The 14195-nt window shown below is 34.2% G+C and overlaps 1 protein-coding gene and 1 pseudogene across 1 annotated transcript in view; both read right to left on the bottom strand.

The window, feature by feature from the left end:
• TOPAZ1 (testis and ovary specific PAZ domain containing 1) overlaps positions 1–14195 on the bottom strand; it is a 57911-nt gene that overhangs the window by 14733 nt on the left and 28983 nt on the right. The window contains 6 exon segments of the mRNA XM_016141267.2: positions 2126–2226; positions 2960–3134; positions 4051–4117; positions 7840–7955; positions 9036–9128; positions 9326–9477. Coding sequence (XP_015996753.2) covers positions 2126–2226; positions 2960–3134; positions 4051–4117; positions 7840–7955; positions 9036–9128; positions 9326–9477 — 704 coding nt within the window.
• Positions 10730–11460, bottom strand: LOC107509066 (annotated as a pseudogene).

The following is a 14195-nucleotide window of genomic DNA, read 5'->3' as shown; positions in this document are numbered from 1 at the left end:
AGACTGATGGTTCTCAAACTGCTCTAAGACTCTCCCCTTAAGCCCCTTCCTGCTCAGCCAGGAGAAAGCAGGGCTCTGCCTCATTTTAACCATCCCCCTCCATGGGGCCCCTTTCGGCAGTTCTCCTTTCATGTGTTTTATACATTGTGCTTCCCCTAAAGATTTCACTTGGCAAAAGGATGTCATGCTTTAGTGCAGAAAACTACTGACTATAAGGTTTTTGCACTTCTTCTGTTGATCGTCTTGAGATTCAGGAGAGAAAGTGAAAATGAAGAAAATCTATTCCAGAATTTAGGTAAAGCAAGATAGTGGAGAAAAAAAGGATAAGATTATTGGCTGAAATTAGTTACTTCGATTTACTGGATTAATTATTTCACATAGTCTACATAAAGATTTTCTCTAGTCTAGACATCAGAAATCGAACATTTATTATTATTTTATATCAAGAGTCAGCAAACTTTTTCTATAAATGATCAGATAGTAAATACTTCAGGCTTTGCAGGTCCCATTTGGTCAGTTGCACACTCTGGTTGGTGTTGTTTTTTAATTTCTGACTCATTAAAAACATAAAAAACATTCTTAGCTCTTGAGATGTACAAAAACAGGCCGTGGGCCAGATCTGGGCTTTAGTTTGCAGATCCTTGTTTCATGTTATAGTTTATACTATTTTGAATCAGATGCTATTATGATGTCAAGGTACTGTCAATGTGGCTATATAAATAGTACATTTTTTCAAGAGATAGCAGTTTTAGTTTAATTTTAATGGTTTTACTTTTATGTTCCAAAAGGAATAGGTTTCGTTAAAAAATTATACTAAGATAATAATCTGTTCTAAATAAGATTAAAATACAAACACAAATTCACCAGCCTCTTAAGAAATAAAAACATAATAAAATTAAAATATATTCTAAAATTTGAGCAAAATCAGTCTGTATTTTTTTGGCAGGGCGGGGGGTGGGAGAGGGCCTCAAGGAAAGCAACTTTATTTGGAAAGCCGGTAAGCCAAGAAGACGATAGGCAAGCGTCCTAAAGAACCAGCTTAAGAAAGTCAGAGTTCAGGCTTCTTTTATGTCAAGGGAAGGGGGAAATGGGAGGGGTAAGAGGCGATGATGACTGCAGACATCTGGGTGCCAGCAGGAGTCCAAAGAAGATTGCCAAACGTCTTTGTTCTTAGTCTGCTCGCAGCCTGTGTTTTTAAAAAGAGTCTTTTTGGTAGGTAGTCCTTAATTTCTCAAGCCTTAACTATCCAAGAAATTAATACTATGGTCAACTTTAAGCTACATTGTAAGGCCAGGGACAAGGTACATTTTGGTCATTCTGAGCCTACCATGCAATAAATGCTAAACCTCTTGGAGACCTTCTCTACAATGATTCTGTTGTTTTTAATTTAAAAACAATTCATGACTTTACTATGTGTATGAGTGACCATGTACTTAAATGTTATTAAACTCATTCAATTTTGAAATAACTGCTTTATAAAAAGAAGTAACAAAGGATACATTTTGAAGTTGATTCAGTAGAGACCACACTCTCAACTGTCCCACTCTTTGTCGCTCCATTCCTCAGCACTTCTTCTCTATTTTAGATTTTCTTGTCTTCTACTTTCCTGAATCTCTAACTCCACCTGCCACATCAGGGAACACTAAACAATGGCAGTACAGTATGGTCTGGAATCACTAGACCACATCTATGGGCAGCTAAGCCTCAAAGGTAGATAGTAAGAAATATTGTAAATAGTGTTCCAGAGCATTCTAGGAAGTGATTTTTAAGGAGTTTTGTTAATTGTGAATATCCTGTGTTCATTTTGAACTCTTGCAAAATTACAATATAATGAATACTCAGGAGCTGGCAAAATAAATTCTGAATTGAAAGCTGCTTTGAATAAATATGACATTTAGCACAGCCTCTGAAGTGTTCCCTACACTGAAATTCTTCATAGTAGCCGAGTCCCATGCCACCTCCTTTCCACATTTGCCTAATATACCACCTAAGAATTCAATTATTCGTCTGGGACTCATTTTGTCATTTGTGATGATTATTACAATTGTAAGGTTAACTTATATTGTCTAAAAATTTAAAACTAACATAGTCGATACCAAGCCAAAACAGAAATTTAATGAAGTACCTTGGACCACTGCAACAGCTTGTGATAGAAGTACATAGCACTGATTCCGATTCTTCCCAGCAAAGTTTTATCGACCTCACTATTTTGTGGATCTTTGCTAACTGAAACACAAAGTAGACATTTGGAAGGAAGGGAATAGTCACTTAAAACAATAGAAAAGGCAAATTAAAATGGAATTATTGACACTACCACAAACACCAGGTGTCGGCAAACTACAGCTCAGAGACCAAATCTGGCCCATGGCCTGTTTTTATATAGTCTGTAAGCTAAGAATTTTTTTCAAAGGATTGTTTGAAAAGAAAACCAAATCATGTGCCACAGATCATATAAGATGTGTGCAAAGCCTAAAATATTTACTATTTAGATCTTTACAGAAAGTTTGCCGACCCCTGATAATATGGCAGTGAACAGCTCATGTAAAAAAAAAAAGTCTTAAAAATATGTGAATTTTTATAAAATATTGAATGTCAACTCTAATTGAAAAATAAAAATTAAATGAATTTTGTTGACTTGTAATAGTGAAGATAGTAACAACTTCGATAATTCAAAAATTCAGGTGCTTCAATATGATTTACTAGCAATAGTTTCACCAATCTGAATGAAAAGAAAAATGAGAACAGGAAACATTTGATATTAAAACACCAATTTTTGAACTTATATCATGAATCTAATTTGACAATAAATATATGGAAAATTTATAAAGAGAAAGAAGTATCTGAAACCTGCAATATCAATTTATCCCCAACATGGAAAATATTCAGAGCTTTACGTTGCTTTTAAGAATATTGCACCACTCTAACCCCCAAGACTCAGAACAAAACAGTGACATTTTACCTGTTTCAGCAAATTCACAAAATGGAACACCTAGTCTCTCTTCTTTATAGTCTTTTGTTAGTGTTTCAGCAATACAAGCACAAAATCTCTGGAAATCTGCAAATTTTTCACAGCCCATTTTTACATTAATGTATAAATTTCCCAATTTGATCCAGTCACCTTTTTCTTTACAATGCTATCAGAATTATTAAAAATAAAACAAAAAAGAGAGCAAACTGTCATTTATGCAAACATTATGAATAGGCATATACAGGCATTAGATATATAGAAATTAATAAGACATAATCTCTGCAAATCTTATAAACTTACTGACAAGTGTTACATGCTATTGTATGATTTGCTTTTGACTACAGCAGAGCCTTTATAAGTTCTAGATGGCAATATAACATTGTTTTTAATTATCTATTTCCTAATATACTTAATGATGTCACCCACGAATCTAATTTAGACAGTGAAGATAAATTTTATAGAATTTCTTCTATAAAAGGGGCTACAAAATAATTTTCAGTAAACTTACCATCTTCCTATTATTTTCTATTATAAACTAAAAAATAATTTTTCACACCAACAAAAAATGGTTTTGAAGATATAAATACTTAGACCAACAATTGCTAGATGTGTACAAAAACAAACAAATTAAAAAGTAAAATCATCCTGACAGTCCTCTATTTCTTATATTCTAAATTCTTGGTGTGTGCACACTGATCTTGCCCACCCGCCACGCCCCGTCATTTCACATACTGCAGCCATCCATGGATCATGACAGGTGAGTGAACCTTCTTGTGCACTGAGGGAGTCTGTTCAGTGACAAGAATTAAAGGCTAAGCTTTAGATTATTAAACCTCAATGTAAGTTAACTTTGAAAATGACTGATTATTTCTAGAATTCTTTTCAGAATAGTCCACAATTCCAAAAATTATGTTTGCATTTCAAAGTATTAAAACAATTAAACATCTTTTTCTTGAGCATTCTTTCTGTGTAATGGCCACATTTCTAAAACTTTTCCTAAAATGAGGTTACTATTCAAAGTTTCTTTACTGTTATTGGTTTTCAAAGATCCCAGTAACTTATTTACAAAATAAGTGTCATACCTCTATTTCATTCAAGGCCGACTCTAAATCACAGGTCCAGTTCTTTTTAAATTGCCTCATTTGTAACCTTTACCAATAGAAAAGAGTTAATTAAGTTCACCCTCCAAAAAGTCACTATTGCTCCTAATTCATTTATTTTACTGTTTATACCTAAGAGACAGGAGAAAAAAAGAATGTAGTAATATATTACACAAATTCTTTAGAGCTGAAAAAATGGCAACTGCACAGATACCTACCTCATACCATTTCTTCCCCAAACCATAGGCAAGAAGGAAAAAGCAAAGTCCACATGAAATCATACCTTCCTTCTAATCTGAAGACAGAGAATGCCAAGGCTTCAAATAATTATGAATAAAAAGAGAAAAAATATTAAATCCCAGCACTTGATCTCTACTGTTCCCACTCTACCCTCACTGCTCCACAAGGATTGTGACAAGTCAGATATAAACAAAAACGAAGCAGAAACATCTGTAGGAAGAAAACAAAAGGGGAAACTACCAGAGAGATCTAATGTTGATTTTAAAAATACCACCACAAAGACTAATCCATACTAAGTTTGAGAATGCTGAAAAAAGTGTCTGGGTAGATCAGAACACAGACCCACAGCAGAAACTGAAAAGTTTCTGTGGTTTAATCTGAAATGCATCTTCTGGGAAAGAAAGGACACAAATGAAAAGAAGCAGCAGCCTTTGGCAATTGGAGAGCGGAAAACACTAAAAAGGGGAAAGAGGAAGGTGCCACTGAACTAAGAGTATTGCATAACAGCCAATTATGGGTCAATTATGGTAATGAGTCCCAGTGCTCTATAAATTATTACGAAGCATTAAAAAGGAATAACCACTTCCTAATTCCTTTTGTGAAGCAAGTATAAAATTGATACCTAAACTAGATAAAGACAGGACGAAGGAAGAAAACTAAAGAACATCATTCATAATGGTGATACAAAAAAACTAGATAAAATAGTAACAAACAGATCAGTTTTACAAGATGAAAAGAATTTTGGGGATGGTTGGTGGTGATGGCTGCACAACAATGTGAATGTGCTCGATGCCACTGGACTATACGCTTAAAAACAGAAGATGAGACTTAGCTTTGTGGCTCCAAAAAATAAGGAAGTAGTGGAAAAATGAAGAGAACATGAAAGGATATAGGAACCAAAAGTCAAATCTGAAACAATTTGAGCATCGAAATAATTAATAGTAGGTTTAGAATGATATATAACCCATGGAATAAAATAAATACCCACGAGTTCGAACCAATGTAAATAACTGAATAAGTAAATAAATAGAGAAGGGACAGCTTTTCTTTTCAACAGCTCTTCTTTATTGAAGAATTCCAATTAATAAAGGTAGAAGAAATAGGGAAAATATAAAATCACCGATGGGCAAATGTTACAGTAGTAGCTTGCTGAAAAGATCCACTGATGAATACTAAAATTAATGTATGAAGTTTTGAAGAGAGAGGATAAAGCATAATGCTAAAGTCTCTTCCCCAAGATATTTACTTACTATAAAGGGATAAACATTAACTTCGTAGTGTAGAAACCTGACAGATAACATTTTTAGCTAAGTGACCAAGGTTAACTTAACCAGGAGTAAGATATCTTGATACCATATACCCCTACTACGATACAGTGGAATCTGTAGTTAATGATTCATACGAAAACCAATTTCCTGGTTTTGATAATTACACTGTTATTATGTAAGATGTTAACATGAAAGCAAGCTAGATGAAGGGTACATGGGAAGTCTCTATACTATTTTTTGTAACATTTCTGTGAATCTAAAATCATTTCAAAATAAAAAATTTTAAGTCATTAAATATGTTAACAAACTTCCTAGATTATAGATACACTTATATTCTCATTCATATCCTGAATGTAAATGTTAGAATTCTTTGTAACAGCCTTATCTACTGAAAGTCTTTCAACTGAACTATAAACTACCTAAGTAAAAACTATCATCAAAACCAAAGTATGAGTGTCCATTAAAACTCATTCCCCTAGTCCAGAAAAGGGTAATTATTTCAAAGTGTGTCATAAAAATTCAAATATAAAATAATAAATACAAAAATTTTCTCCCTCTGTCTTGAGGTCGGGTCCACACTCCCAAGCACAATCCACACCCTTTAACTACCCATAGTTATTTTCCTATTCTCTCCATCAAATAGGTCACTAATGTTAATACATGTGAAAAAATACTAGACTACTGTTTTGAAGAAGGAGCATAGGAAGTGGCGGAGTGTATAAGGTAATAACTTTCAAAATTAGGGGCTGTAAAATAAACTGTAAAAATATTTATCTGATTGTGTCACTCTGATCATTTAAAAACTATGACTGATTTGTCTGGATCCTTCCTATACCAAGTGATCCTTTTCCCAGCCATTGCATGAGGGTGGAGTCGTGTAACTAACTGTCCTGGGCAGAAGGGTTCTGCTGCTCCTCTTGAGCCGGGATGCACCCACTTCCCTTGTGCCAGCTGTCAGTGAATCTGGCAGGAGACTAACATCTGCTAGCCATGCAAGCTCTCCGCCATAGCTGTCACTGCCAGGGAATGGGAAGTTTTTAGCATATGGCTCAGGAAGAAAGACTTAATGTTTAGAAGAAAATATCGATGCACCCTACTTACAAACGGATTATATCCCAGAACTCTGTGCTAGACAAACTGCATTTTTAAAAAAAATTTATTTCCTAGGTTCTTAATTTTTTTTTAACCTAGTGTCATAGTTTTCATAGATAACTCAAATATTATTATCAGTAGTTAAAGAAATGAAACCAATCATAGAACTTGAAAAACTCAAATGTATCTTCAATGATAGTGACTAAAGGAAAATAGTATTACTTAGAATTATTGCAATTCCTTAAAGGGAAATAATATTACTTAGCAGAATTCCTGCAATTCTCTCACTGTGTGCCATGGCCTCCTGGACACCAGAACAAGCCTACAGATTATTTAAAATTTTCAAGAGGCTTCATCAGATACTGTCAATCTACAACTATTAACTTGTTTGGATGTAACTACTTAATAAATGAGATTATTAACCTATTTCTTGTGGCCTATGGACATTGTGAACTAAGACAGTTTGCAAACCTCTGTAGTAGAGGCTAATGAGATAATGGAGCTGTGGAAGCTCTCTGAAGGAGCTTTCTGGGCATTCTCTGGGCTTTGGTGGTTGATATCTGCTCTTTATCAAATCTGATTTCATTAAAAAGTTACATTTCATTTAAATACTTATAATCTGTAGACTTTTCTCTATGTATGTAATAGTTCAAAAATTTTTGCAAAACCAATGGCTTTCCTGTTACTCAGTACAGGTATATTGTGGTACCACTCATAATTATCACAGGTTTTTTAAATAAAGGTCTTTGGAGGCCCATAAGCTGAACACAGTAAGCAAACAAGTGAGAGAAAGAATGAAAGAGAGGCATTAAATTATATTATTTAGCTAACATAAGAAAGAGAGTGAAAAACAAAAAAGAATTAAGGTAATTTATATTCATGTAAGAGTGTGTGTTAAGGGGAAATAAGTTGTGAAACAGGATAAGAGATTCCTTTGATCAGGCATGGAAATGAAATCAGGTACAGAGAAAGGCTTGGTGAGGCTGGCCAGGAGGGCTGGCTAGAGGCAGCTTGACTAATGACAATATGACTAAGACTAGCCAAGAGATGGGAGAAGGGCTTACAGTGGGCAACTATCTAGATGTTCGGATCTGTAAACCAGTAATAAGTGTTTTGCCTTCATCCTTTATAAGATCCCATCAAAACATACATATTTTAGCCTTTTTATTACCTGGATTTCATTTCCAGAACTGCAGTTATTTCCTGTTTGGAAGCCTGTACTTGGTATAAGAGCTTAACAATATAGTTAAAGTGTTCTGGGTCAAGCACCATCCCTGCTTCAACAAGCTAAAGAAGAGAAAAAAAAAGTAGTAGCTGTTATAAAAATGAGTTGAAAACCAATGTGTGTTTTTACTAAGAGAGTGATGGAAGAAATGAAATATAAAGACAACTAGAATTAAAATTTCCTAAATAAATTTAAGCACATTTTCTTTAAATAGTTGAGAACCACAATAAGATACCCTACTTCAAGAATTTAAAACAAAAATGAAAATAATAATTTGAACTCAAAAGCTGAACATTCTTCCTGTTCTCCAAGTTATCTTAACTGTTTTATCACTTACCTCTTCTTTGGTACTCATTCTGTCTTTTAGTATAGCACTGGTATATACCTTACCCCTGATGAGAAACTTCCTGAAAAGTAACAAAGTATGGTTTTCTACAACTACTATGGGTGATTGGTAATACCGGATTCAAAATATTTTCAGGCAAGTAACTCTATAAAGTTTTGTAATGTGGAACTAGAGGTGTTCACTAAAATATTTGTTCATCTGCTACAGTAGTTCCAATGCTGTTTCCTAAAGAAAATGGGGGTTTTCTGAACTGGATGGCTTCGTAGTTCCAAATATTGAGAAGTATTCAACAAAAGTAAAAATTTTAATTACATTTTTAGAGCCATAAAAATTCTTTTTTCTTTTTTGTTTAAAGCCAAATATAAAATTAATTAACTCCTAAGCCACCATTTTTCTATCTCCTTTATTTGTTTTGGTAATGATTTTCTACTTATATATTGATTTGCGTATTTACTTCTGTTATAAATGACCTTAAATCTTTTGTAAGAGGAGAATTTTCTTTAATCGTCCTTAAGGTGTAGCTATGAGGATAGTTTACAAATCAGAAAGAAGTCATCTGGAGTGCTTGGAACTATTTAAGGAGAAGGCCTGTCAGTCACTGGAGTCTGTTTATAATTCCTGTTTTAGAAGAAAAAAATATTTCTAAAAATAGAATTCTTTGGCATTAAGAATGTGAATAAAGATAGTTTCAGAGTATAAGTAGAAATCATTTTCTTGAAAATCATTATTTCTAAATCATTATTTTTTCATTGATTATTCACTATCAGAGAATAAAAGTGATAAAATAAAACCATACCTTGCAAAAGATATCAATTAAAGCAGGTACAGCATTCCTTAATTTCATAGTTGTCACATGCTCAAAAATTTCTAGTAATATTTTCAGAGCAGGCTGGATAAAACAAAAAAATGACACTCATTTCATGTCTTCTTTCAGTATACCTTACGTTTCTCAAATTTGTTTATGCTGAAGAACAAAAGTGTTCTCTAGAAAGTATTCAACAAACATGGAAATTTAACTGCTAAAACATACAAACAAGGAAACAGAGGAATTAAAATATTTAAACAATTTTTTTTCAGGTTACTTACCAGCATTTTAACCATTATGCTGAGATTCACTACCTGAAAAACTTCTTTCAATAAACAATGTTTGAGTAAAGAATTTAGAAGGTCATTTAGCACTTGTAAGTCAAAGTGTATACCTGGAGGAAACCTTCTGTAGTACTCCATAAACATGCTTACTGGAAAAAAAAATTATATATATAATTATACATATAATTATGTAATTACATAAAAATTATATATATAAAAGTCATTTACTTTTAAGATAGTCATCTTTTCTAAATTAGGTTATTTTTCTATATTTAAAGATTGAGCAGTATGAATTAATTTTCATGAAAGGTACCTTTCCCGTATCAGAAATATTTGATAAAAATAATTTAAAGCAAAAGTTAATGGCAATAACATATCACACACTAGACTGGAAGCTAACTCATGTGTTCACAAAAAAAAATAGGTCCAAATTGCCTCATACATCATGGTCTCAGTATGAATTCCGGAAAGCCACAGTCCCAGGGAGACCTCAGGTAGTGGCCTGGTCATGTACGAAAAACTGTATAATTTGGGGATGGATGCAGACTATTTTGACACATACCCATTCTTGATGTTTTAACCCCACTAACATGTTGACCCTGGGGATACTTTTTATTCGAGTTTATGATTATGAACAGTGTACTAAAAATTAAAACACTAATTTCTTTTGAGAAAGTAGTTTTTAATGTTAATTCAATTCCTTAATCAATTTTCTATATAACACTTAAACTATTTCCTATTTTTCCTCATGAATTTCACTAAAATTATTTTAATTGGGATTACTTCATTGGTTATTTTTCCTCATTCTAAAATTTCCCAGGTCAAAATCTATGCATCTTAGCTGAAACTGCCAGGGAAAATTACTTTGGGTTTTATTTTGTGTTAATTATTTCTGCCCAAAATACTTATTAGCTAGATTATTTGGTGTTGCCTGGGAAAGTCAGTAGCTACTAATAAAATTCAATAGCATAACAGAAAAATTAATGTTGAAATTATAACTTTTAACAACTTTAATACACTATAATAATATTCAGCTTTATTCTCAAGTCTCTTTATATACTACTATCCTTTTCCTGGATGCCTACAGATAAATTTTTCTGGTTATTCAGTTTGCATCTACACAGTTGCCTATGTAAGAAGCAGATCAAGTGATAACATGAGAAATTCAGTGTCTGCTACTATAAATTATTAATAAAATGGAAACGGTATATGTTTAAAAAAGGTATAGTTGCAAAGAATTTATGTTAGCTAGTGTCGTAGTCTACTAATTGACACACATCCTCCCTTCTGTCATTAAATACTTCTAAAATTTAAATAATTAAAGTTACTATCTTAATTATTCTATTCTGGGATTTATGAACTATTTAATTATGATTAAATAACATTTCCAGTACTGTCTCTGTCTGCTGCTTCTTTCTGTGCCCACTACCATGCCCCTCACCACTGAGCTCCAGGAAGGGGTCCCGGGCGATGGGCCGGATGTGACCTCCTCCCCCACTGTACAGGAACACCGAGTTGCTGAAAAGGCTTTATTACATAATGAAGGGGGCTCAGTCCTTCTTGGCTGCTGTCTCCCTCACCACCGCAAGGACGATGTCCAGTTCCCCTCTGTACCCCTTGGCACGGATATGAATCCCCAGCCTTTTCTCGATGAACGTCAGGGCCCCCTTTTCCTTAGCTTGAGCAGCTCCAGGGCACGCCGATTCAACTGGGCAAAGCTGCAAGCTGCTTGGATCCTGTCCTGCAAGAACTTACTGTGCTTGGGAAGGTGCCTGTGGTGGCCGCTGTGCCTCGGCCCGCTCACATTCTTGGTCACCTTGAGACCCTTGATGAGGCCCACGGCCATGGGGCTGCCATGGCAGAAGGAAGCCTTATTTTTAAGTGTTACATTTCAGTGGGATTAAATACATCTATAACGTTGTCCATTCACCTCCATAACTCTTTTCATCTTGTAAAATGGAAATGGAAACTATACCTATTGAACAGTAACTCCCTTCTTCCCCCTCCCCGCAGCAACAACCATTCTACTCTGTCTCGAGGATTATGACAACTCTAAGTACCCCATGTAAGTGGAATCATACAGTATTCGCGTTTTTGTGACTGACTTATTTCACTTAACACAATATCCTCAAGGTTCATCCATGTTGTAGCATATATCAATCTCCTTCCTTTTCAAGACTGAATAATATTGTATGTATAAACCACATTTTTCTTATCCATTCATTTGTCAATGGACACGGGTTGCTTCACATTTTAGCTATTGTGGATAATGCTGCTATGAACATGGGTGTACAAATATCTTTCAAGATCTTGCTTTCTATTCTTTTAAGTATATACCCAAAAGAAGAATTGCTGGATCAGATGGTAATTCTATTTTCAATTTTTTGAGGAATTGGAACAGTTTTCCATAGTGTCTGTACCACTTTACATTCCCACCAACAGTGAAAAGGGTTCCAGTTTCTCCACATCCTCATTAACACATGTTTTCTGGTTTTTTTGGATAGTAGTCATCATAATGGGTGTGAGGTGGTTTCTCACTGTAGTTCTGATTTGCATTTCTCTAATAATTAGTAGTGTTTAACATCTTTTTAATCTGCTTAAAAGCCATTTGTAAATCCTATTTAGAGAAATGTTTATTCAAGTCCTTTGCCTATTTTTGAATCAGGTTTGTTGTTGAATTTTAGGAGATCTCTCTATATTTTGGATGTTAATCCCTTATCAAATGCATGATTTACAAATATTTTCTTCTATTCTGTGAGCTGCTATTTTACTCTGTTGGTACTGTCATTTGATGACCAGAATTTAAAAATTTTCATGAAGTCCAATTTGTCTATTTTTCCTGTTGTTGTCTGTATGTTGGTGTCATATCCAAAAAAATCATTGCCAAACCAGTGTTGCAAAGCTTCTGCCCTTGTGTTTTCTTCTAAAAATTTTATTGTTATAGGTCTTACTTTGTTTTTGATACATTTGAATTAATTTTTGTATACAGTATTAGGTAAGAGATCAGTTTTATTCTTGTGCACGTGGATATATAGTTTTCCACACCATTTACTGAAAGAACTATCTCTATTCTATTCCACTGGATTACATCTGTCTTTATGCCAGCATGACACTTTTGATGATAAGTTATTTTCTTTAAATGCATTAGTCTTTAAATCATGTAAAAAAACAAAAAGTGTATTTACAAACCATTGTTATAAGAATACTAGCTTTTACAACTGGCCGTGTATTTACCCTTATTGCAATCTCTCTTTCTCCACATAACCTTGAGTTGCTGCCTAGTGTCTTTTCATTTCAACATGCAGGCCTCCTTTAAGTATTTATTGCAGAGCAAGTGTAGTAGAAATGAACTGTTTTTGTTTATCTCTAAGTGTCTTAATTGCTCTCTCATTTTTGAAAGCCAGTTTTACTACATATAGTAAAACTGACAGATATTTTCTTTTTAGCACTTTGAATATTGGCCCACTGCCTTCTGGCCTCCAAAGTTTCTGATGAGAAACCTGCTTATAATCTTATTGAGGGATACTTGTATGTGATGATTCACTTCTGTTTTCCAGATTTCCCTGTCTTTTGAAAGTTTGATTATAACGTGTCTGAGTGTGGGTCTCTTTGAATTCATGTTACTTGGAGTTTGTTGAGCTTCTTGGACATTTATATTTATCACTTTCATCAAATTTGGGAAGTTTTCAGCCATTATTTATTCAAATATTCTCTCTGCCCCTTTCTGTTTCTCTTCGCCTTCTGGGACTCCCACAACATGTATATTGGTCTTTTAATGGGGTCCCACAGGTCTCATAGACTGTGTTCACTTTTCTTCAATTTTCTTCTTTCTGTTTCCAAGACTCAATAATTTCCATTCCTATCTTCAAGTTGCTGATTATTTTGTCTGCTCAAGTCTAACTTTGAATCCCTCCAGTGAAATTTTCACTTTAGTTATTGTATATTTTGGCTCCAGGATCTTTTGTTTCTTTTTAGGTTTTCTATTTCTCTACTGACATTTTAAGTTTGTTCATACATTGTTTTCTTGACTTTCTCCACATCTTCCTTAGTTCTTTAAGCATCTTTAAAGACAGTTTTAAAGTCACCGTCTAATATATCTGCCAACGAATCTCTTATATCTATTGACTTATTTTTTCCTTTGAGTGGGTCGTACATTTCCTGTTTCTTTGTGTACCTTCTGACTTTTTGAAGAGGGCATTTGAATCTAATAATGTAACTACAGAGCTCATATTTTCTCTCTTCCCCAAGGTTTGCTTGTTTTTTCTTTTGGGGGGGGGGTTATCATTTTATTGTTTTTTTCTTTTTTAATTTTTTTTTGTAGTCTCTCTGTCGGGAAGAAATCAGTGTAAACTTAAGTGTAAACTTAAAGTCTTCTCAGATCTTTTCTTTGCCTTTCCCTAGGCACATGTGGTCACTTTTAAATATTCCCTGTGTATGCAGTTTTTTTTTTTTTTTTAATGTCCTAGTCTTTAATGTCTGGCTCCCAAAAGGCAAAAACAAGAAAAATGAAGAGGAAGGAAAAAGGATGCTAGCTCTTTAAGTCCTCTGAAAGCCACTTTAGAAGGGGGGGGGGGGCGGGTGAGGATTATAACAATGGAAGGAAGTGTAACAACCACAATGGCTGCCCACCTCTTTGTACCTCTGCAACAAGAAATGGTAATCTGAGCTCGGATCCCTGGTATTTGGAGGACAGGGTCCTTTTTGCCCACTCTGATTCCCATAAGCTATGTGCAAGCCTCTCTAGGCAGTGGGATGGGTAGTTGTTACTGTACTAAGAGCTGAAATTGACTGAAATTAACCACAATATACCATTCAAATCTTCTGGAAGTTGCAAACCTTCAACAGGCTTCAGAATTCATAGTTACAT

Source organism: Rousettus aegyptiacus, unplaced genomic scaffold (assembly GCF_014176215.1).
Source record: "Rousettus aegyptiacus isolate mRouAeg1 unplaced genomic scaffold, mRouAeg1.p scaffold_m13_p_4, whole genome shotgun sequence".
NCBI lineage: Eukaryota > Metazoa > Chordata > Mammalia > Chiroptera > Pteropodidae > Rousettus > Rousettus aegyptiacus.
The sequence above is the reverse complement of the archived record's forward strand: the minus strand, read 5'-3'. Positions and strand labels throughout refer to the sequence as shown.